This window comes from Bubalus bubalis, chromosome 7 (assembly GCF_019923935.1).
Source record: "Bubalus bubalis isolate 160015118507 breed Murrah chromosome 7, NDDB_SH_1, whole genome shotgun sequence".
Classification (NCBI taxonomy): Eukaryota; Metazoa; Chordata; class Mammalia; order Artiodactyla; family Bovidae; genus Bubalus; species Bubalus bubalis.
In genome coordinates, this window is record NC_059163.1 from 6,467,566 (window position 1) to 6,492,110 (window position 24,545).

Below are 24,545 nucleotides of genomic sequence, written 5' to 3' on the forward strand. Positions count from 1 at the left end.
TCTCTGAAAGGCTCAGCCCCATAACCACTACTGGAGCTCTTCCAGCTGCCTAAACCCAGGAGACCGCAGAGACTGCCATCCCTACTTGGAATATTTATTATACAGGAGCACAAGATAAATAGTGAGGCAATAACAGTACTTGCTAGCCTTTAGGAAGAGTCGCAGTGCGCCCACTGTGAGCTCTCCATGTGGCATCTCACAGAAACCCCCCGGGGTGTGTTGTGCTTATAACCCTGTTTTGTTGAGACTCAGGGAGGTGAAGTGACTTACTCAAGACTGAGGACAACGTGGCAAAGGTGGGTTTTAACTCCCACCTGACTGTGCCCTTACTTATCGCTGTGTATCAGCCGGCCTTTTCCTACCATGTTGGCTTGGCCACCCCAGCAGGTGTCAGAACAAAGAATAGAAAGTGAAGTTGCTCAGTTGTGTCCGACTCTTTGCGACCCCATGGACTACAACCCACCACACTCCTCCGTCCATGGGATTTTCCAGGCAAGAATACTGGAGTGGGTTGCCATTTCCTCCTCCAGGGGATCTTCCCAACCCAGGGATTGAACCCAGGTCTCCCCCATTGTAGGCAGACGCTTTACAAACAAACATAAGACAGACCCTTTCCCAGTAGACTTGAAATCTCATTAGAAGTCAGAGTGGTACAGATGGGAGGAACGGTGCAATGATCGGTCTACATACCAGCTCCCTTTCCTTCCTCCTCCCATGCCCTGAGACTACAAGCTTATTTTAAAAAGAAATTTAACAAAGCAGATGAGGCATGCATTAACAGTAAAATGTCCCTGAGGCCAGATTCCATGGCTTATTTAAATTTGTATCCTCGGGATCTGGCACAAAACGTCACAGAGTAGGTGCAGGTGGCTATCCTTGGGATTCTTCAGGCAGGAATACTGGAGTGGGGTGCCATGCCCTCCTCCAGGGGGTCTTCCCAACCCAGGGATCAAACCCTCTTCTCTGAGGTCCCCTGCATTGACAGGCGGGTTCTTTACTGCTAGTGCCACCTGGGAAGCCCATTATTAATAATGATTGAGTTTATTCTTAACTGAATGAAAACCTGCAGTGACAGCTTTTGTTGCAGAGTACAGCCTTTGTTTTTTAGCATTTTAAACATTGGGAAGTATTTCTACCCTTGAATGCTCCTGGGTTGCTGTACATTTGAGGAATGCCAGCAAGACCTAACTGAGGATCCTTTATCCTCAAGTGTCTCACAAGACCTCCCTTAACCTGAGACCCCCATTCTGCGGGCATTTGATTTGGGATGGGCCTAAAATTCTAAGGGCTTCCTAGGTAGTGCTAGTGGTAAAGAATCGCCTTGCCATTGCAGGAGATGCAGGACACTCAGGTTGGATCCCTGGGTCGGGACGATCCCCTGGAGTAGGCAATGGCACACCTCTCCAGTATCTTTACCTGGAGAACCCCACAGGCAGAGTCTGGCGGGCTACAGTCCATGGGGTCACAAAGAGTCGGACACAACTGAGCATGCACTGTTCTCACTTGATGTGAAAATTTGTAAAATGTTGAGTGCACTCATCAAGTAGAAGGTATCTGCCTCAGTAAGGAACACAGGTTACTCCCCACCTCGCTGTCCCTAGTATTCCTAAAATCGCAAAACATTTTAGATAAAAGACCAGGGGAACCAGTCCCAAATTCTTATCTGTTGTCTAGCATGATCTGTCTGCATCTCATCCTCTTTATAATAAGCACTTGCAGCCTCAGGAACCTTGAGAAAACTGAAAAGCCTTAAGGGGCGTGGTTGTGGTTGTGTTTGGCGGGGGAAGTAAATCATTGTTAAGCTTGGCTTGTCCTGGGTCCACCCTCAATAACTATCTGAATACGCATTCCAACCATCACTTACCCTTTTCTCTAACACCCTGATTATCCACACTTGTAGCCTCAGGAACCTTGAGAGAACTGAAAAGCCTTAAGGGGCATGGTTGTCAGTTGCCTCAGAGAGGCTGAGTCAACCCTGCTTCCAGGCCGGTGGATTAAAGCGAAGGGAAAAAAGCGATAATCCCATGACCTTTGAGAGCTCTTTGAAACCAGGATAAATGTTGATTTGGTTGGGTTGGAGGACTCGGGCTGGAAAGACGTCTTTTCACAGCGTGCTCTCCCTCTGAGGAATGAGCAGGACTCTGGTGTTTGATTGCCAAGGGTAGCGTGGACCCCTCCAGCCTGGGTCCAGCACTCTTGTGTTGCGATGATGTCACCACTCACGTGTGCCTGTTCTGTGTTTGCTCCACCAGGTGGCTGGTTTGCTTGGTCATCTGCTGCTTGCTGACCCTCATCTTGATTTTTTACCTCCTGGGCTTGCTGTGTGGCACGTTGGGCTATGACCAGAAAGCCACCCCAACCAGACGAGGCTGCGTCTCGAACACCGGGGGCCTCCTCCTCATGGTGTGAGTCTCGGTCCTTCCTTGGTCTGTGAAGGGTGGAAACACAGGGTGGGGACCGTGGTGTGACAGGGACCCGGTGGCCACCGGGCCAAGCACTCTGGGTTCCAGTGACAGACAGGGGAGACCTGATGTGATCATGTTTTCATTGGTTTGGGAAATTCCATTAAGCATAAAAATCAAGGACACTCTAGGTCGGTGGCACTTTGAGAGACAAGCTTAAAATCCATGTTTATATGTATATTCATGTGTGTACGGTAGGCTCCTCCATAAAGCAGCTATCAGGAAATCATTTCCAAGTTTGCTTTCTTAATTCTCATTGTTTTCCCCCATATCTGTCTATCTCTCTGGGCTTCCCTGGTGGCTCAATGGTAAAGAATCCACCTGCCAAAGCAGGAGACGCAGGTTTGATCCCTGGGTTGGGAAGATCTGCTGGAGAAGAAAATGGCAACCCACTCCAGTATTCTTACCTGGGACATTCCATGAGCAGAGGAGCCTGTCGGGCTATGGTCCACAGGGTCGAAAAAGACTCACACACAACTTAGCAACTAAAAAACAACAGCATCTGTTTATCTATCTATCAATCTATCTACCAATCCATGCATTCACCAGACACTTTCTGAAGGTTGATCTGACAGCAGACACTGTTCACTCTGAAGCTCTAGAGACTCGATTTAGAGCAAAGATTGAAGAGCCAGCACCCTTGGGAGTTAGACAGGTAGCCTGTATTAGTGATGGGATCAGATACGAGGTACCAGCAGGTGCTAAACGTGACGCAGATTGGAGCAGTTTTCCCTGTTTCAGTCAGATTCGTAGCCAAGTTCCAATCTTTGTAAAGAAAACCGTTTACTAGGTTATAACAAAGCAGAGGGGGCATGTGCTGGATGGAAGTGGAGGTGGACCCAGAAATGTAAACCAGTGACCAGGGGTAAAAGCTCGGAATGCTCCCCAGAGGGGAAGCTCTGTGATATTCTCTTTTCCTATAAACTCCTGGGAATGAGTTGGGGATGGTGGTGATAAGGCTCCAGGGGAGGGTTAAGATTTAGAAGAGGTGTTTTGGGCCATAGGGAACCAAACCACAGCCATTTCTTTACTTGTGTCTATAGTGACATGCATTAATTTGCTTTTTTAAACTTTGGGTCACTATAATAATCTGGCTACTTATGAGCTGTGACTCTAAAGTTAAGGCCATTTCCGTAAAGCTTCAGGCTTCACTGTAGTACACGCCTTTATTCACATGAATACAGGCACATGAGTTTTTGTTTTATTGAAGCATAGTTGATTTACAATGTGTTAATTTCTGCTGTACAGTGAAGTGACTCACATGTATACATTCCTTTTTATATTCTATTCGGTGATGGTTTATTCCAAGATATTAAATATAGTTCCCTGTGTATACAGTAGGACCTTGTTGTTTATCCATCCTAAATGGCATAATTTGTATCCACTGACCCCAAACTCCCAGCCCATCCCTCTCCCTGCCCTACCCGCTCCTGAGCAAGCACCAGTCTTTCTCTATGTCTGCGAGTCTTTCTGTTAGGTTCATTTGTGGGTTTTTTGTTTTTTGTTTTTTTTTAAGTGAAGTTTTAAAAATAACCTTAAAGCTAATGACATGGGAGTCTGCCAGAACTGGATAAAGCTGGACAGAGTTCCACCCATGGAAATGCCTTCTTCAGGAATTAAGCTAACAAGGAAGAGTGTATTTGCCCAGCCTTTTGTTTAAATGTCCACAGCTACAGACAGAAGATTAATTTAATGTTCAAAATTTAATAACCCTATCACTTGGCTATTTTGTCAGTATTTTCATGGTGGATTTATGTGTTGTTAATGCATCATTTTAATTATTGAAGGGAGGAAGTCAATTGCCCTGAAAAGATTCAACTATCATGAAAGTCTATTCTACTTTTTGGGGGAATGAAAGCAAAAAAATGTGATATCTAGCTCAAAAAAAATAAAATAAAGTAGAGTCATGAGCAAACTGATGGGAGGCTGAGAACCGCCTTAGTTTGGATGTAATACTCAAGTCTCATGTTAAGGGATCTCTAAACAGTTAGAGTCACATGTAAACCTCTGACTTAGGAGCCATAGGACCCATCTCAGCAGCAGGGGAAAGGCTGGTAGCTATCACTTGCTGTCAGGTGCATTCTGGGTGGTCTGCACCCTGAGGGTGTCTGCAATTTCTTTTTTGTCCTGTCGAAGCCTGCCCTTCAGCATGGCATGCTTTGCTATGCTTGGCAGAATGCTGCATCTTTTGAGTCATCTGGTCAACAACTGGATGGACTCATCAAACTAGGAGAATGCTGTTTCTTCCTTCTAATCACTGACTTGCTTGTAGAAATGAGAAAGAGTATGTTTGGTTCAGCTTCAAGCCAAAACACCACCTGCTCTTTGAAAGTGGTTGATACTGTCCAGTCAAAAGCATGGTCTCTCTACCAACCAAGCAAGAGTCCTTGCCTCCCAGGAGGATCTGAGTGAAAAGATCCGAAAGGAGGAGTCCTGGATTCTCTGTGGTCCTGTGTCTTCTGAGGCTCTGGGGAGCATTGTAGGGGCTGAGTGGGGTGCAGTGGTGAATGTCCATCAGCTACACCGCGGGGCTCTCCCCTCTTTAGAAATGAAAACGGGAAACCCCCATGGACAACCCATCCTCCCCTCTAACTCGCCTCTGCACAGACGTCTCAAAATGAAGATCTGCGTCTGCTGCCTCTTTCCTGGTCTCCCACCTCCTGCCCAGCCCGAGCCACCGTGATTCCTCACTGTCACTGTCAGGCCAGCAGTGACCTCTGCGTCTCCAGCCCAGAGGACTTCTCTGAGTCCTTCTCGAACGTCACAGCAGGGACGGAACAGCTGCCACTCCTTCTGCAAACACGCCGTAACTCCCAGTGACCTCACACCCTCCTGGTTTCCTTCCCACCCTCCTGAGCCTCCACCTTGGTCTCCTTTACTGACTGTCTTTCTACCACTTCTTGCTCAAATGGGGAGGTGCCCCCAGGCCCAGCCAGTCCTAGGCTTGCCCCTGCCTTCCCCTGCAGCCCCAAGGATCAGTCAGCATTTCTAAGCCACTGACTCCCTAAAGTAGGTCTGTAACCCAGGCCTCTGTGCTCCAAACGCCAAACTGCACCTGCACAGCATCTCCTCTGCCGTGTCTCCCGGAAAACAGGACCTTGTAAAAGTCCATCTTCTCCCCCTTTCCCTGTCCCTGCTGCTGACGAGCCCTGGCGCACCCTTCCTCTTCCCTTCCCTTCACTTTGAGCGCACGAGTCTTCGTCATATCCTCCTGTGTCTTCCTCCTGGTTCAGCCCTCTTTCACCCTTGACTCCACTCCACCGCTCACAGCTGCAACAGGCCCCCCTGGGGCCAGAGAGAGCCAGCTCCCTGACCCCCTCCACTGTGGGCACCTGTCCATCCACCCTTCACACGAAGCCAAGAGGGCTTGTTTTTACAGAGAGAAGTCGGGGCGTGTTCCTCCCACGCTTAAAGACCTTCAGTGGCCTTCCCTCCGGGATCCTCCAGGCTTCCCCGCTGGATGCCCCTGCCCGCCACCTTGGGCTGTCCCTCACAGCGCTTCTCTGTCTGCATCCCTCTGAATATCTGAATACATCTGCCCCTTTCAGACTCCCCAGAGTACATTTCCTGCAGTCAACTGAAAAAAACGCACCCCCTAAAAGCTGAGAATTACACTGTATTTGACAGACAAAACTGAGGACTTAAGGCCAGGACACAGCCTCTCAAGTCGCTCTGAGGGAACCTCTCTGAAGAGGTGAGGGAGGAGCCAGGCCACAGAGGAGTTTTTCCGACAAAGATCTAGTCCTCTGAGCCTCAGAAGATTAGTGCTAATTAAAGAAAACCATGTGGGATTGGTCTCTCTGGGTCTGAGTTACTTCATTCAGTATGTTATATGATGTTGCTTCTATGTGGAATCTAACAAAACAGGGTACAAATGAACTTTTATTTGTAAAACAGCAACAGAGTCATGAACGGACTAAACAAACGTATGGTTACCGGGGAGTAAAGGGAGGTGGGATAAACTGGGAGATTGGGGTAGACGCACGCGTACACTATGGTATATAACATAGATAACTGATAAGCACCTGCTGTATAGCACAGGGAGCTCGACTCTGTGTTCTGTAATGGGCTATGTGGGAAAAGAATCTAAAAAAACACAAACAGTGGCCGTATGTATAGGGACAACCGATTTCCTCTGCTGCGGTACACCTGAAACTACCACAACATTCTACAAATTAAAAATAAAATCTTACACGGCAGGCAGCATGTCTACAGATTCATCTCTTTAAAAAAAAAAAAGAAAAGAAAGCCAGATAGTCTGTGCTCACTGACACCATTCCTGCGACCAGCACCTTAGCTATCCTCCCGAGTCTCCGCAGGGGGTGCCCTTTCGGGGTGGCTACAGCGGGTGGTGGCTAGATGGGGGGGGCATCCTGTTTCTGTACTGAGCCCCCCAGGGCTCACTACTGGCGCGGGTGTAGTGTCCTTTGTCTGCTGATAGGACAGGCAGCATTTTCCACGGACACCAACTTATAGCCTCCTCCTCACCAGACAGCCTTGGTTCCCTCAGGTGACCCCAGGTCCACATCTGGGCCCCAGTGCCGGGCTGCAGGCAGGCCAGGGACCCAGGGCCAAGTATCCCCTTAAGACGCACCTTGCACTTCCTATCTGCACCCTGGGTAGGCTGAACCGGGGTTAACCTGCTGAAAGCTGACGTCCCAGGTCATTTTATATGTGGAATAAGTGGAATGAGTAAGTTCTGGTAATGGTGAATAACTGCCTGTAGAATTATTAACTTTTTTCCTGTTTGTTTGTTTTTCCAGTGGGGTTGGCTTCAGTTTCTTCTTTTCTTGGATAATCATGACCATCGTGGTGCTGACTTTTGTCACTGGTGGAAATATGGAAAAACTGGTCTGTGAGCCTTACAGAAACAAAAAGTTATTCCAGGTAAATATGGATTGTGTGTCCATTACGAAGTGCTTGAGCCAAAGCTTTTATTCTGCCCCCATGCCTAGTGGTCGGAGAAGGCAATGGCAACCCACTCCAGTATTCTTGCCTGGAAAATCCCATGGATGGAGGAGCCTGGTAGGCTGCACTCCATGGGGTCACTAAGAGTTGGAAGCAACTGAGCAACTTCACTTTCATTTTTCACTTTTATGCATTGGAGAAGGAAATGGCAACCCACTCCAGTGTTCTTGCCTAGAGAATCCTAGGGACGGTGGAGCCTGGGGGGCTGTCATCTATGGGGTCGCACAGAGTCAGACAAGACTGAACCAACTTAGCAGCAGCAGCAGCTGCATGCCTAGTGGGTTTCTTCAAGAGTAAAAAGATGAGCACCTGGTTTGTACTCAGTAGGTTGAGACTCCATCTATTTGTCAGAGCAAAAAAAAATATACATATATGGCAGTACAGGTGCCCCTTGAACACCAGGGCACTGGGGTGACGATCCTCTGGGCATTCAACTTATATTCAGCCTTCTGTTCACATGATTACTCCATATACCCTTCCTCGGATTCCACCAACCTCAGACCACATAGCACTGTATTATTTAGTGCTGAAAAAAATTCACATAGAAGTGAATCCTTGCAGGTCAAACCCGTGTTGTTGAAAGGTCAACTGTATTCTTTTTTAATGTCAATGAAATCGATACCAGGAATTAAGGCTTACTCATCAATGCTGGTTGTCATATTCGGGGAGAATACAGTTCTTCTCAGAAGTAGTTCCCAAATGTGGAACATCAAAAGGATAAATTTTCCAGGTTCCTTCCATACCTCAAGAGGTTTCTGATATTTCAAAGAACTTCCCAGATGACAGTTTCCCACACAGATGGTGGAAGGGCCCTAAATTTGCAGTGAAAGAGGGGACTTCCCTGGTGGTCCAGTGGCTAAGAATCCACCTGGCAATGCAGGGGGCTCAGGTTCGATCCCTGGTGGAGGAAGTAGCATCCCACCGCCCGTGGGCAGCTAAGCTTTTGTGATGAGCCCGCGAGCCACACCTCGAGAGTTCCATGTGCTGCAATCAGACTGGATGCAGCGATAAATAAATCTTCAAAAAATATTGACGTGAAGGAGACTGCTAAATGGCACACCTCATGGCTGAGGGTTGTCCCTGGTGGAAATCAGACGAGGTAGTTGGGAATTAAATTTGGGCTTCACTTTCTCCCTCTACAGCCAACTACTTCAGGTTTTAGGGCACTGTATCCAAGTTTAGCTTCATTAACTAATGAAGACATTTTGATCTACAGGTCTGTCTTCTCATTTTGACTTTCGAGTGTTTTTCTCCCTATTCTGATTTTTATAAAATGTGTTTCCACTTTCCTGTTTTATTGTAGATATCCGTCCACCTCATATCTGTTATAAAATCAGGTGAGGGACTCCTAAGATAAAGCAGCTGTTGTGGAGGTATTTTAATTCCTCAGTTGGTTCAGGAAAACTCAACTGGGAGCATCAGTTTGTCACGCGTGTGGCCTCTTGATAAAAAAATTAATGCATCAAGCCCGACTTCATCATCTTTTATTCTACATTAAATTGTTAAAATTGGACTTTGCTGGTGGCTCAGACAGTAAAGCATCTGCCTACAATGCGGGAGACCCGGTTTCAATCCCTGGGTGTGGAAGATGCCCTGGAGAAGGAAATGGCAACCCGCTCCAGTCCTCTTGCCTGGAAAATCCCATGGACAGAGGAGCCTGGTAGGCTACAGTCCATGGGGTCTCAAGAGTCGGACATGACTGAGTGACTTTACTTTCACTTTCAAATTGTTAAAAAAGGAATTCTTAAAAAGTAGAGGAGAATATTTTGAAAAATGAGGGTATTTCCCGTTTACACTCCTCAAGTATGTATACAGTCATGTACTCATTAGTCCATCTTAAAATTACATAATGTGAAGTTGAAGAATGTGCCTGATTTAACTCCATTTGTCCAGGGAGAAAGAGTGAAGAGCTGGGCCTACTGCTTCATGGCTTCCTATTAGATATTCTGAATCAATTATTCTTCAGCCATTTCTAATCTTTATTTTACTCAGATGTTCCTCTCAAAAACATACTCTTAATAATTCCTTCGGTTTCTACCCAGTAATCTGTCTGTCTATTGCAATCACACTTCTATTTTCTAGTTTAATTGAAAATCAATGAAGTAAGTCATGATATAAATAAAAATATCCCAAATATTATATGTTTAACAGAATATTATTTAATTATATGCATATATGTTAGTGTAAAACTGTCTTTACATTTCTTTTAGGTTTTGGACACTCCATATTTACTAAATGAGCATTGGAAATACTATCTCTCTGGCCTAGTATTTAACAAACCGGATATTAATCTCACTTTTGAACAAGTTTACAGGTATGAATAATTGCATTATGCATTTTTTTGCTACTTAGAATGTTGTGTTTTTACAATGACAATTTTGCTCTCAACGTGTTTTTCATTTGAATGGTCAACTTTCCAATTTCAGAAGTAAGCCAGTCTCTGGTCTCAGCAGTAAGACCAAAAAGGCAGTCTTCCCCAGAAAACCCTCTAGGAGTTAGGAGGGTGCATCCCAAGTCACTTTGTCTTTATCACTATAATTCATTGGTAGAGGTGACCCTAAAATGCATTCTTGGGACCCTGGGAAAACTCTTGTTTGAGAGTCACCCTGCCCCAGATAAATGCCGTATAACAATTTAGAATTCACTGGATGAGTCTGTCAGTGGAAATGATAAGCGTGGGATTTCCCTGGAGGTCCAGTGGTTAGGACTTCATCCTTCCACTGCCAGAGCCCAGGTTCATCCTTTGCTCAGGAACTAAGATCCCGCAAGCCTTGTGGGACAGCAGAAAAAAAGAAAAGAACAGAAATATACTACAGTCTTTAATAGGAATAGGAAAGAGTTTTATGTTGTTGTAGCCACGTGTTCCGGGAAACAAACTCACTCAGAAGGACAATGCAGATAGTGGAGTGCAGTTTATTACACCAGTGGACCCAAGGCAGAGTCTCCTCTTAGCCAAGGACCCCGACCGGTTTTTGTAAAAACCTTATATACCCTAAGTGTACGTTCACAAACCCACCTCCCCGAATTCCCTGACAACCAAAGTTAACCCGTGAGTCATATGCCTTAAGCCTAGGTAGTTGCTAAGTCGCTTCAGTCGTGTCCGACTCTGTGCAACCCCCTAGACGGCAGCCCACCAGGCTCCGCTGTCCCTGGGATTCTCCAGGCAAGAACACTGGAGTGGGTTGCCATTTCCTTCTCCAATGCTTGAAAGTGAAAAGTGAAAGGGAAGTCGCTCAGTCGTGTCCGACTCTTAGCGACCCAATGGACTGCAGCCTACCAGGCTCCTTGGTCCATGGGATTTGCCAGGCAAGAGTACTGGAGTGGGGTGCCATTGCCTTCTCCAAGCCTAGGTAGTTAACAGTGGACAATTATCAATAGGCCTGTGGCCATACCCCAATAAGCATAGTAGAATGTATGATTCTATTCAGTTACACAGATAATTAGGGTATTCTTTTAGCGATGGAGAGCCCTGGGGCTCTTCCTTCCAGGCGCCTGGTTTTCCAGTTGGTATGTCGTTTCCATAGATTCTGGGCATAGAGCTCAAAGTCCACAGTCCAGCCCAAGATGGAGTCCTGCTTTCAAGATAGAACCTGTTCTGTTTCCTCCTTCAGCATGAGCCAAACTGCGGACTCTAGCCAGGGAGACAGCCTCTCAGACAGCTCTGAGGAGTTGTTCCAGAAACCATGGCTCTGAGCACAGTTTTATATCTTGTCAGGACAAGTAACATTAAATAAGTCAGGGATACATGCATTAAAGATTTCAAAAAACAAAAATAGATCAGTGTATATATAGCGAGTCAGCATGACCTTGGCACCTGGAAGGCGGTCTTACCACTGAGGGAGGACAGCACTGATATCCCAGGGAGGGAAGCATTTAATCTTTATTTTGATGGGTACTTTCTCCTTGTCAGTACACCCTTTCCTTTCATAATTTCATTGTATGTAAGCTGACATACAAATGTCTCTTTGACAGGCCACAAGCAATCTGTTTTAGTTAGCATAAAATTTGAGTTAGATCTTGCAGAAGCCGGAAGGACGTCCCCAGCCCTCCATATGCGAACATCTCTCATCAGGTCCGAGTCTCTCACGGGCGACAGTGGTGTAGCCTGAGGGCCAGGCCATGAGTCAGGCCGCCTGGGCGCCAGCCTGACTCCACCCCTAGGGCCTCTGTGATCACGCGGTCCCCTTCCTGTCGCTTCAGTAGGATGATCATAGTCAGCTGAGTATCACCAGCTCCCCTCACTTCCAGGGAAACAGACAGTGAGTAAGCAACAGAGGGGTCCATCTGCCTGGCACCCGGCCCCCATGGCAGACTTGCTCATCACCTGGGGTGTTCTGCTTTGCCCAGAGGGTCGCAGGAGCCTTCTCAACAGCATGTTCTAGGAAGACACTTTCAATCCATTGAAGTCTGTGCACTCCAATGAATGCAATGAATGAAACCCTCACCAGGCTTAAGAGAAGGAAGCCAAGCTTCTCGGCCTCGTCTGCAAGCTCTTTGGGATTCTGGCTCCGGTGGAACTCTCCAGTCTTTCCTCTGGTGGTCAGTGTATCACCAATGCCAGCCTACTTGAGGTTCCCTGGAGAGGAGCGTCACCCCTCCCAGGATTCTGGAAAGTTCTTCTCCCAGGCGTCCCTCAGGGCCGGAGGGCCTTGGCAGCTGCACAAGGGAGCGGCACCCAGGACGAGGTCATCTGGGTGGCAAGGATGTGCAAGGGTGTGGCCACCCTGCTGAGTTCACTCGAGAAGGCATTTGCCACGTTTCAGAGAAGTTAGGAGAGGTGAGGCCAAGTTAGGTTTACAGCCAAAGCGGATGTTTGCCAGCCCCTCCCTGTCCCCTACCCTTAGTCCAACCATAGGTTTATTAGGTAGAGCTCAACCCTGGAAATGTGGAGGGAAATGGTCAGGAAGGGGCTTAATAGAGTCTTTATTTTTTTTTTTTAATATTTAACAACCTCAGATATGCAGATGCTGCTGCTGCTGCTGCTAAGTCGCTTCAGTCGTGTCCGATTCTGTGCAACCCCATAGACAGCAGCCCACCAGGCTCCCCTGTCCCTGGGATTCTCCAGGCAAGAACACTGGAGTGGGTTGCTATTTCCTTCTCCAATGCATGAAAGTGAAAAGTCAAAGTGAAGTTGCTCAGTCGTGTCCGACTCCTAGCGACCCCATGGACTGCAGCCTACCAGGCTCCTCCATCCATGGGATTTTCCAGGCAAGAGTACTGGAGTGGGGTGCCACTGCCTTCTCCAGATATGCAGATGATACCACTCTAATAGCAGAGGGTGAGGAAGAACTAAGGAGCCTCTTGATAAGGGTGAAAGAGGAGAGTGAAAAAGCTGGCTTGAGACTCAACATTCAAAAAACTAAGATCATAGCATCCAGTCCCATCACTTCATGGCACATACATGGGGAAAAAGTGGAAGCAGTGACAGGTCTTATTGTCTTGAGCTCCAAAATCACTGCAGATGGTGACCGCAGCTGTGATATTAAAAGATACTTGCTCTTTGAAAGGAATGCTATGACACGCCTAGATACCATATTAAAAAGCAGAGACATGACTTTGCTGACAAAAGTCTGTCTAGCCAAAGCTATAGTTTTTCCAATAATCATGTATGGATGTGAGAGCTGGATCATAAGGTTGAGCATGGAAGAAATGATGCTTTCAAATTGAGGTGCTGGAGAAGACTCTTGAGAGTCCCTTGGACAGCAGGGATATCAAACCAGTTAATCCTAAAGGAAATCAAATCCTGAATGTTTATTAGAAGAACCGACACTGAAGCTGAAGCTCCAATACTTTGGCCACTTGATTTAAAGAGCTGACTCATTGGAAAAGACCCTGATGCTGGGACAGATTGAAGGCAGGAGGAGAAGGGGACGTCAGATGAGATGTTTAGATAGCATCACCAATTCAATGGACATGAATGTGAGCAAACCCCAGGAGACAGCGAAGCACAGGGGAGCCGGGTGGGCTGCAGTTCATGGGTTGCAATGAGTGGGACATGACTTAGCAACTGACTAACAACAAATTTATGTCTTTTTTTTGGCTTCACTGGGCCCTTGTGCAGAGTCTTAGCTATTGGACTGCCAGGAAGTCAGTGGATAAAGTTTTTTATATAATTTTATTTATTTATTTTGGCTGTGCTGGATCTTCGTTGCTGAGCAGGCCTTTCTATAGCTGCAGCGAGCAGGGGCTACACTCTAGTTGCCTTGCACGGGCCTCTCATTGCAGCAGCTTCTCTTGTCGCAGAGCACAGGCTCTAGGGCATGTGGGCTCAGTAGTTGTGGCTCCCAGGCTCTAGAGCACAGGTTCAGTAGTTTTGGCTCATGGGCTCAGTTGGCCCATGGCATGTTGAATCCTCCCAGATCAGGGATTGGACCCGTGTCTCCTGCATTGGCAGGTGGATGCTTTACCGCTGAGCCACCAGGGAAGCCCGATAGCGTCTTCTAATAAATATTTATTAAATCTTTTAATAAAGATAATGCTTAGTAACACACATCTCTCTGACATGTGTTGGTTTTTTCAGGTTAGAGTTTATGTCTTCCCAATTTGTAAACTTTGTTATCACTCAGAGCACTAAGGCTGTAGTATTTACCTGTCCTCTTGTGGCCTTCCCTGGTGGCTCAGAGGGTAAGCGTCTGCCTGCAGTGCGGGAGACCCGGGTTTGATCCCTGGGTTGGAAAGATCCCCTGGAGAAGGCAACAGCAGCCCAGTCCAGTACTCTTGCCTGGACAATCCCATGGACAGAGAAGCCTGGTGGGCTACAGTCCATGAAGTTGCAAAGAGTCAGACACGACTGAGCGACTTCACTTTCACCTTTCACCTTGTATCTGTTCCAAACATGGAACATTAAGGAAAAGACGGAAAGGCATCAGGAGTGGTGGGCCCCCCGGGGGGTTCCTGGGGACACTGGTGGCAGCTTTTACTGCACTGACACCCAGCTGCCACGTCGTGTTCATATTCACAGATTAAACAAGGACGAACAGTTAACCTTTCTCTCCATCCTTCGCAGCGGACAGAGGTAGCCACAACTGCCCTTTTGCATCCTGATTTCTCTGTTTATTCCCTCAGTGACTGCAAAGAAAATAAAGGCCTTTATGCCACACTTAAGCTCGACCACATCTACAATGTCAGTGAACAGCTCAACATTACAAAGGTGAGTGTGTGTGTGTGTGTGTGTGTGAGTTGCTTAGTTGTGTCTGACTCTTTGCAACCCCATAGACTGTAGCCCTCCAGGCCTCTCTGTCCATGGGATTCTCCCGGCAAGAACACTGGAGTGGGTTGCCATTTCCTTCTCCAAAAGCAACTATAGAAAGAAAGAAAGTGAAGTTGCTCAGTCGTGTCCGACTCTTTGCGACCCCATGGATTGTAGCCTACCAGGCTCCTCCATCCATGGAATTTTGCAGGCAAGAGTACTGGAGTGGGTTGCCATTTCCTTCCCCAACAAAGGTGAGTAATTAGGACCAATCAGGAATCGACATGTTTCTTTACCAAATTCAGTGGTCCCCATTTTCTCTTTCGAGGTGGATTTCACGTTAGGTAAAATGAGCCATTTGAAGTGATTTTAGTACATTTGCAAGGCTGTGCAAACCTCACGTCTATCTAATTCCGAGACCTTGGCGTCACTCCTGACCAGCTGACTTTCTGAGACATGAGTTTCTCCTGTGAATGGAACAAAAGCATCTCCAGGGTTCTCCCTGCAGACCCTTCACGGGGAAAGGGTTTAGCTTGCTGAATGTCGAAGTCCCTGGAGGCACAAACCCTACTTGCTTCCCGGGGTATTGATTCTCCCAGACCAGCCATCCTTTTCCATCACATCGCTGATGAGGGACAGTAACTGTGGCCCACAGAGTCCTTACTCTGTGTGACTTGTGGCGGGACCCCAGGGCTCCTCCTAGGTGGGCCCTTGGCAAACACAGCATGGCAGCAAGGATGGAGAGGGACTGAATGGATGACCACTTTTCCTCCTTTACCGAAGCCCACACCCAAGTCTGGAGTCTTCAAACTCCAAGGAGAGGCCCCTGCAGAGCAGACTGGCTGGGGGGAGGGGTGAGGGGGCTCTGGCAGCCCAGGCCTCCAGTGCCCTTAGCCTGGCTGCCCACTCCCTCATGCCTAGAGGCCTGCTGGCTTTCTCTGCTGTGTAGGAAAGAAGGTAAGGAAGCTGGTGTCTTCTGGGCTTCCAACACAGAAGCAGATATCAAGGAAAGTCAAAGGAAGAGGTGGTTCCCCAAGCCCTATGGCTTCTGTACAGAGGCATCACCAAAGGGGTGCCATGAGGTCAAGATGGCCTGAGGGTCTTCAGAGGTCAAGAGGCTTATTTGAAAGCTGTGTACAAATTTCGTATTCTCTTCTCTAGACATACCTTGCATGCACTCATAAATACAATACCATTTTGCAGCCAGGCCCCAAAGGGTTGCCCTCTGCTCACTCACTCATGATGCCATTTTCTCAATGATGAGCAGTGCCCCCTGGACACACAAGATACCACATTCACCAACCGCATGCCCATGATCTGGAGTGTTTCTACTACCCAGTCCAGGGCAGGCCACCTCCTTCCCCTGGAAAGCAGCCCGCCGAGCCCCTTTCATCATCTCTGTTTGTCAAGACTTGGTCAGAAGCCACTTCCTCTCAGAAGCCCTCCCCATCCCCCTGCCTTACAAGGCTCGTGTCCTGATGCAGTTCACTTGCCTTTATCACAGTACTGCCTCTTCGCTTTGAGATCTTTGGCAGGTGGAGATGCAGCAGGGTTTTGCTTTGCATCCCAGGCCCTCACATGGTGCTTGGCCTGGGGCCCAGCGAGGAAGGCTGGGAGTTGGGGAAGGACTAGGAGGGAAGACTCGGAGACGAGGAAGACATGCCAGTCAGATGCACATGTATTTATTTTTGGCTTGAGTAATTTTATTGCTCCTTTAAAGCATTAAGTCAGTGACATTTTTGGAGACAAGTGGACTTACTAATCTCTTTTTTTTTTTTTTTTAAACTATGCAGCATACTGGAGACATAAATAGTAATTTGGAAAATATGAATATAAGAATTGAGGATATAGAACTGCTGGATAAGACAGGAATGAAAACCCTTATGGATCTCAGATCTTCTGGAATAGACGATATAGACTATGCTGCCTACTTGAACTCGGTATGACCTGCGTGTTCCTGGGTGATCTTTTGCATGTTTTTTTAATTTGTTTGTCTTTTGTTTTTGTTTTTCTTTAACTGAGATGAGATTCACACAACATTGGATTAACTCTTTTATTACCAACTGAATAATTCACTAACATTTAGTATAATTGCAATGTTACACGACTGCCGTCTCTAACTAGTTCTAATGCGTGTTTATCACCTTCAACAGAAAGCTCCGCTCCCAGTAAGTAATTGCTCCCCATCTCCCACTCCAGCCCCTGGCAACCTTCACGCCACATTTTGGCTTCTGTGAATTTACCTATTCTGGATATTTCATATGAGTGGGGCACCCTTTTTTGTCTGATGCCCTTCACTGGCCCATTTCATGGAGCCTAAGTTTTTTGGGATTCATGTCCATTACAGCAGGTACCAATACTTTGTCTGTCTTTATGGTTGAAAACGAATTATGCTGTTTTGTACGTGTAGATAAGAATACAGGGGTGCCTGGCCTTACCTTGTGTTTATGGACCCACGTTCACTCTGTTGCTTGTCACAGGTTGTTGGTTAGTCGTTAAGTCGTGCCCAGCTCTTTGTGACCCCATGGACTGTAGCCCGCCAGGCTTCTCTGTCCATGGCATTTTTCCAGGCAAGAGTACTGGAGTGGGTGCCGTTGCCTTCGGCGTGTTACAGGTCAGGGTTTAAAAGTCCCATCTCCATAACACAGTTTTCTACACCTCTTTGTAGACCGAGAGAAGTCCCACAAGAGTAAATCTTATCTCATTTGCAAATAATCTCCGAAGAAAAGCCAACCAGCTGGTGAGTACAGACGATCCTGTTCAAGGCTGTCCTTGCTGTAGAGGATGAAGGTCAATACCATTCTTAGAGGAGCCACGGAAGAGGTTCCTGTGCCACAGGTGTCCCTGGTATAAAAATGCCCCTCTGTGCCTGTTGAAAAGCTCCCATCAGTGGCCGCTGCCATGTGGCCCGACCATCCATGAGCTTGTGAAGCTTCCCAGGGCAGCGTTCCAAGGCTGGCCCCAGCCCCATTGCTTTAGCACTGGTCTGCTCTCATACCGTCCGCCCTCCACTGCCCAGCACCAGTGCACGCGTATTATAAGGAATGGTAACTTGGACGTGGGAGCGAGATCCCACTTGCTTTACGGCTGCAAGGATGAGTGGATACGGAAGGGCAAAGAGTGCCTCAGACCCTTCAAGCTTCCCCGTCGCCAGCTCCTCTGCTGGTTGGTGGCGAATGGCTGCACCTGGTCTCTTTCCTGAAGCAGAGCGCGGTGGCCAGGATCCTGGGCTTGGGGGGCAGTGCTCCGTGCCCCAGCCATGTCTGGCTCTTGTCCACACCATGAGCTACGGGCATCTCCGGACCATCCCTCCAAGCCCATCATCATATAAGAAGGGCTTTACATGTGTGTGTGGCGGTAACTAGAGACAGTGTTCCAGAGTCTGGAGGGAGATACTAATGTTTATTTACTGTCTTTTCTTTGTAGCCCTCAGGAAACTTGAAAACCAGCTTGAAAAGTCACGCAGATACCTTAATAAATATCCATGAGAACCAGGTCGTTCCTCTGCAGAATTCAATGGTAACAGTCTACGCCTTTTGCCATTTCACCGAGACCTGTGCCAAGTCCGTTTCACCTAGCCCAGTGATATGTTTGTGTCTCACACGCAGGTCAAATTCAGTTAACCTCAGGCTAAGAAATGGAGCTATTTTTAAAAGAAATGATAGTAGCTGGGCTTTGAAGAGCACACATTTTCAATGTTCACACCTCCTTTTCTTATCTGTGTGTGAACAGCTTAAATGCGTGGTTGCCTCCACCTGTTTTGCTCTCATTTTTCACGGCCTTAAAAGGCTCCCCTAAGCCATGCAGGTGGTAAAGTGCTGGACTCGGTCTTACCTAGTTTATTCTTATCAAACTCTCTGTGTTCACACCTTGCCATGACATACATGATGGCAATGCGACGTCTTTTCTGTCTGCATTTAGCTCTACTCCGTGTTCCCCTTGTCTTCCCTCCTCTCTTCCATCTGACTTTCTCACTTTTCTCTTCCTTTTTTTTTCGGCTATGAATAATTAATTTTTAAAAAATTGGGGTATCATTGCTTTGGGCTCCCTGGTGGCTCAGAGGTAAAGAATCTGCCTGCCGATATAGGAGACATGTGTTCCACCTCTGGGTTGGGAAGATCTCCAGGAGAAGGAGATGGCAGCCTACTCCAGTATTCTTGCCTCTGAAATCCCATGGACAGAGAAGCCTGGAGGGCTACAGTCCATGAGGTTGCAAAAGTGTCAGACATGACTTAGCGACCGAACACCAACCACAATAGTTGCTTCAGAGTGTTGTGTTAGTTTCTGCTCTACAGCAAGGCGATTCAGCCGTCCCTGTCCATATATCCCCTCCCTCTTGAGCACTCCGCCCACCGACTCCCATCCCACCCATCTAGGTCACCATAGAGCACTGTGCTGAGCTCCCCGTCTATACAGCAGGGAGCAACCTACTTCACACACTAGCCATCTATTTTACCCACGGCTGTGGGTTGTATATTTGTCAGTCTTCCTCTCTCAATTCCTTCCTTTCTTTTTATTCTCACTACCCGCTGGCTTCTTTCTTAAATGCCAGAAAGGAAGCAGAGAAGGAACATAAGCTCTTGAGTCGTGTCAGCCTGATTTCAAGTCTTGCTTCTGCTTCTCCCCAGACTGGTAGCTTTGGGGAGTTTTTCTTGTTTAAAAGCAGGAGGAGGGGTCCTTGCCTCCTTGTTACCTGGCCCTTGGAGATGGAGGATCTGACATCCCAGAGGGACTCTGCAAACAGGAGCCGTTATTATTATGCTTGATGTGTGCCTGGGGCGGGGGGTCATGTATGCAGTTGTCAGGGGAACCAGCTTCCAGAGTCAGCCTGCTCAGCTTTGAAGAAGCTTATTCGTTGGCTTGACTCCGACTTTAGAATCTTCTAGAACTAGTTTTTATCATCTCTCTCTTCATGTTCCCTCTTGACTTTCTAATTCACAAAGTCCTCTAAAATTTTCTTCATTTGGGTTTGGGCTCATCACAGTTCTCTTTGTGCTATACTTTATGCCCTGCACAAATTTGTTAACATTTTAAGTTTGTTTGGACATGTCCCGTAAATGCTTTCCTTCAAGTGGACACAGGCCTCCTTGGCCTTTGCAGAGTTGTGCTGACCTACAGTTAGGCAGGTCGTTCTATAGATGTGACCTATGACCTAAACCAGGGCTTTGCAAACTGTAGCCCCTGGATGCCCCCCAGCCTGCTGCCTGATTTTCGTTTGATTAATTAATTAATTTTGGCCATGGCCTGTGGCTTTCGGGATCTTATATCCCCAGCACGGGATCGAAGCCAGGTCCCCAGCAGTGCGACTGTGGAGTCGGAAGCACGGGCCTTCTAGGGAGTGTCCCTCCCGCTGCCTGTTTATTAGAAGCAAGGCTCTCCTGGAGCAGAGCCTGGCCCGTGCTGTTTACAGATGCCCTGTGGTTGCTCCCGGCTACAAGGGCAGAGTGGAGAGATTCGGACAGAGTGTGGTCCCCAAAGTCGAAAATACTTCTTATCTGGCCCTGAACTGATAAAGTTTGCCAACCACTCGTCTAAAGCAGGCAAATGAAGCCACTGTTGTGGGGCAGGTTTTACTCTGAACAACCCACCTCAGAAGGGTCGTGTGGCTCTGTCACACGTGAGTAACTGCCCATCAGAGCTCCAGAAGATGTATTCTGGTTTTCTTCTTCAGGTTTTCTTACACCCAGATAGGTGAGGTGCATATCATTCCCCGTGTCTAGTGTTTTTTTCTTGAATGAAACTGTCACAGAGTAAGGTCAGATTTGATGGCTGACTTGGCGTGGGGGTGCGGGGGCAGGGGGTGGACATGAGGATCATGTGATCTTCTAGTTTCACTTACTGGGAAATACGTTTGTTCACTAGAACACCATGCACCAGCAAATGAAGGGGCTTCAGTACAGGACCAGTGGATTGAAGGTAAGGATGTGTTTTCTTTCTCTGTCTTGGGGTCTTGTTACAAAAGTACACGTGGACTTTCAGTGGTGTTGGGTCTTGCAGTTATTTTAAGTAAAATCAAACCTCAGTTATCCACCCATTTGAAACACCGGACTGGGTTTCCCCGTCCTCCCCTTTCTAAAAGACTTCTGTAAGCGCAGACTGCATCCTGGCACATCGTTGTCCGCTCAGCGGGAAGCCATGTGTGGCCGTGGGCTACCCTCACAGAGACACGGCAGCTCCACAACAGCCTCCAAACCTCACTGCCTTCTGCCCACAAGCTTCCATTCTCACTGGGAAACCGGCACAGGGCGAGCCCAGCCGCGTGCCCTCCACCAGGTTCATCGTGGAGTGGGGACGCACACCCATGCCCTGGGAGCCAAAGCCGGGAGGGCATCACTAACCACAGACTGCTGGTACAGTCTCCACTGGCAAGGCAGGGTGCTCTGGGGCTGCGTGAGCTGTATTTGCATCAATACACAAACTGTCTGATGAAAGCCCTGTGTCTCTTGACACCGTGTCGCCTGTTGCTGTGTTTTGCAGGTCAGAGTGTCCACCACCATTTTCTTTTTGAATTCTACCCAGGACTTTCTCACCAGCCAGCTGTCGGAAGTTGTTGTTGAAGTAAGTTGTTATACCGGGAGGGGGGTGTGCAACCATAGCCTCGTGCTTCCCTAGGGAGTGGTGGAGTCATTTTAACGGCCTTGTCACTCTTTGATGTCTTTCCAGGAAAGTAAGCAGTTCGGGAGTAAGATAATAAGCTACTTTGAACGTTATCTGCAGTGGGTCGAGATGGCCGTAAGTGGCGTGTCTTTGATGAACCTAAGGGGGCTGTGTCTGGGGACAGTCATTTTCTAGGATAAAACCAGGATTCAGAAATTAGACAGGAGATAAGTAAACCTTGAGCCTAGGGGCTGAAAGGTTGTTGTTGAATCACGTAAATACTCCAGGATTTTTGGCCCCCAGAGGAGAAGAATTCAATCCGGGCCAGAGACGAGGCTTGATCGCTCAGAGCTTTTGTGTAATAAAGTTTTATTAAAGTATAAAGGAGATAGAGAAAGCTTCTGACATAGGCATCAGAAGGGGGCAGAAAGAGTACCCCCCTGCTAGTCTTCAGCTGGATGTTATATAGTCACTAGCAGTCTGTTAATGAAAGAAAGGAATGTCTTAAAATTCAGAATGGCACCAGGCCCCTCACCCATAAGATGCATTTTGGGATAATCTTGGCACCAAATGGTTTATCCTGGGCCATAAAATGATTAACTTGAATCTTAAAGAAGGGCAGACCACCATACAAATAGTTTCATTTACATAGATTAGGGGAACAATATCTGAGTATAACATACTGGTTTGTCAAGTAGGTTCTGGGCCAAGAGGCGGAACCAACTTGGAGACAGAGTTTGGGGTAAAGGCATAGTACATTAGCATAGCTTAAGACAAACATTTCCATAAGAAAAAGGCATTGGTTATCTCTAGGCTCAAGAATAGCTAACTTCAGGCGAAACCAGGTGTCATTATGGCAACCCAGTATTTTAAGAGAAACCTCTCTTTAAATTTGTATAGAGAAGGAAAAAATATTGCTAGTTTGTTTCCTCCTGCCGCTTAAGAGAGATAAAAATGTCTGACACTTGCAGGCTATTTCCTCCATTTGGAGACCCCTGGCCTTCCTATCAACCTGCCTAGGAAATGACTCTCTCAGGGCCACGAGTGGAGGAAACCATAAGAAGTCACCCCAGCGCTGCCCACCCTGGGTGTCTTCCCGGGGCCGCGTCACGGACGGCTGACCCCCACGTCCTACACCCCCACCCCGCCCCACCCCAGCTCCCTCTGCTCCTCGCTCTAGGAATGCTGGCCGCCTCCACTGTCTCCCCTGCTGAACCATGAGCTCCTTACTGTCGGGGCCATTTGCAGCTGTGGTTTGTCCACGCCTTGGGCAGCACTGAACCTGCAGTTAACACGTCATTGGTGTATTTGTGGACTCGGTGCTTAGACAACAGGAGTTTTATTTTCTCAAGATTCTGGCGGCTGGAAGTCCAAGTTCAAAGTGTGGGCATGTTAGTTTCTTCTAAGGCCTCTATCCGTGGCTTCTCCTGTGTTTCCACAGAGTCTCCCCTCTGCATGAGTCTGTGTCCCAATTTCTTCTTCTTTTATTTAATATGAAGAGCGGTCCTGCTGGATCAGGGCCATCTTAGCGACCTCACTGTAACTGAATTGCCTCTTCCAAGACCCCGTCTCCATATACGCTCACATTCAGAGGTACGGGGAGCTAGGACTTTACCCTGGGAATGCGTCGGGGACAAAAGTCAGTCCACAAAGCCAGGTCTCCATGAATCGGTTGGTTGAGAGACATGGAGGAGCAGAGTGAAGTTTCCAGTGGCGCATGTTGCTCCCAGCACACGGCCAGTGAAGAACTTAGCATCTTACAAGTGCCTTTTGTTATCTTCGGCTCTGGGCCAGTCCCCACTGAGACTGTTCCACAGCGGGTGGGCTTACAGCTGAGTCACTGGGGGAGGGGGGCTGGCTAAGAAGAACCCCGAGAAGTCTAGTGAGGCGGGGAGACTTAGGCCACCCTGAGCAACCAGGAGCCCTTCCGGCTCTGCTCCCAGCCCTTCACTGTCGGAGCGCCCTCCTCCTGCTCTCCTGACTCACCCCGCATCCCAGCCACAACCTGATTCCAGGAAACCTTCACCCCTCTCTCTACATGATGCCCTGGGCGTGTCACACCTCCTCCTCCCCAGGGCCCCACCCTCTAGACCAGCCACCCGCCTCTCTTCCAAAGCCCAGCTTCCTGAGGTCTCCGCTGCCCCCCACACCCGCCCCCCAGAGCTGAAGGCCTCGGGATCTGCTTGGTGCTGGCCCGCCGGGCACACCCAGGGTAGGCAGGGGGGTCAGGACCGCACTGCCTTCACCACCATCGCCTCCTTGCGTTCCTCACTGGACAAGGGACCGCACGGCGGTCACACGTAATACCTGGAAGACGAAGTTGTTTCCACGTCATGGCTAGTGTCCTTAGTGCTCCTGAAAACATGGGGGGTTGTAGTTTTTTTGAATTCAGGTTCCTTCTTTTCCAGATATATGTCCAGGAGTGGGGTCACGAGATCAGACAGTAGCTCTGTTTTTAGTACTGTTTTCCGTACTGTTCTCCACAGTGGCTGCACTATTTCCATTCCCAGCAACAGTCCAGGGAGGGCTCCCTTTGCCCCATGCCCTCTCCAGCACTTATTATGTGTAGACTTGCTGATAACAGCCATTCTGACTGGTGGGAGTTAATAGCACATTTGCAGTCTTGATTTGCATTTCTCTACTAATGAGAAATGTTCAGCATCTTTTCATGTGCCTGTTGTCCATCTGTATATCTTTTTTGGGAAAGTGTCTATTTAGGTGTTCTGCCCATTTTTTGATTGGGTTGTTTGGGTTTTTTTTTTTTTTTTTTTTTTTTTTGGATTGAGCACTGCAAACTTATTTTGGAAATTAAGCCATTGTTGGTCACATCACTTGCAAGTATTTTTTCCTATTCCATGGGTTGTCTTTTCATTTTGTTTATGGTTTCCTTTGTGGTGCAAAAGCCTTTAAGTTTAATTAGGTCTCATTTGTTTATTTTTGCTTTTGTTTACATTACTCTGAGCCTCAGAGTCTAAGGAAATGGATCCAAAAAATATTGCTGCGATTTATGTCACAGTGTCCTGCCTAAGTTTTCATCTAGGTATTTCATAATATCCAGTCTTACAATTGCGTCGTTAATCCATTTTGAGTTTATTTCTGTATATGTTGTTAGAGAATGTTCGACTTTCATTCTTTTAGGCCTAGCTGTCCAGTTTTCCCAGCACCCTAGTTGAAGGGATTGTCTTTTCTCCATTGTGTATTCTTGCCTCCTTTGTCATAGACTCATTCACCTTAAGTGGGTGGGATTAATTCTGGACTTTCTGTGCTGTTCCACTGGCCCATATGCACCCTTCCCCCAGTTTTTTTAAAACTAACTAACTTTGAAAAAG

The 24,545-nt window shown here is 47.7% G+C and overlaps 1 protein-coding gene across 10 annotated transcripts in view; it reads left to right on the forward strand.

Annotated features, from left to right (window-relative positions):
* PROM1 (prominin 1) overlaps nt 1-24,545 on the forward strand; it is a 147,853-nt gene that overhangs the window by 113,695 nt on the left and 9,613 nt on the right. For 9 of the 10 annotated variants that reach the window (XM_025289660.3, XM_025289663.3, XM_025289666.3 and 6 more), the window contains 10 exons: nt 2,253-2,405; nt 7,226-7,349; nt 9,641-9,744; nt 14,496-14,580; nt 16,413-16,559; nt 17,288-17,359; nt 18,046-18,138; nt 20,482-20,535; nt 21,097-21,177; nt 21,283-21,351. In XM_025289660.3, coding sequence (XP_025145445.2) covers nt 2,253-2,405; nt 7,226-7,349; nt 9,641-9,744; nt 14,496-14,580; nt 16,413-16,559; nt 17,288-17,359; nt 18,046-18,138; nt 20,482-20,535; nt 21,097-21,177; nt 21,283-21,351 — 982 coding nt within the window. The remainder of the gene's footprint in view (nt 1-2,252; nt 2,406-7,225; nt 7,350-9,640; nt 9,745-14,495; nt 14,581-16,412; nt 16,560-17,287; nt 17,360-18,045; nt 18,139-20,481; nt 20,536-21,096; nt 21,178-21,282; nt 21,352-24,545) is intronic. The other variant, XM_044945619.2, reaches the window with a different exon arrangement.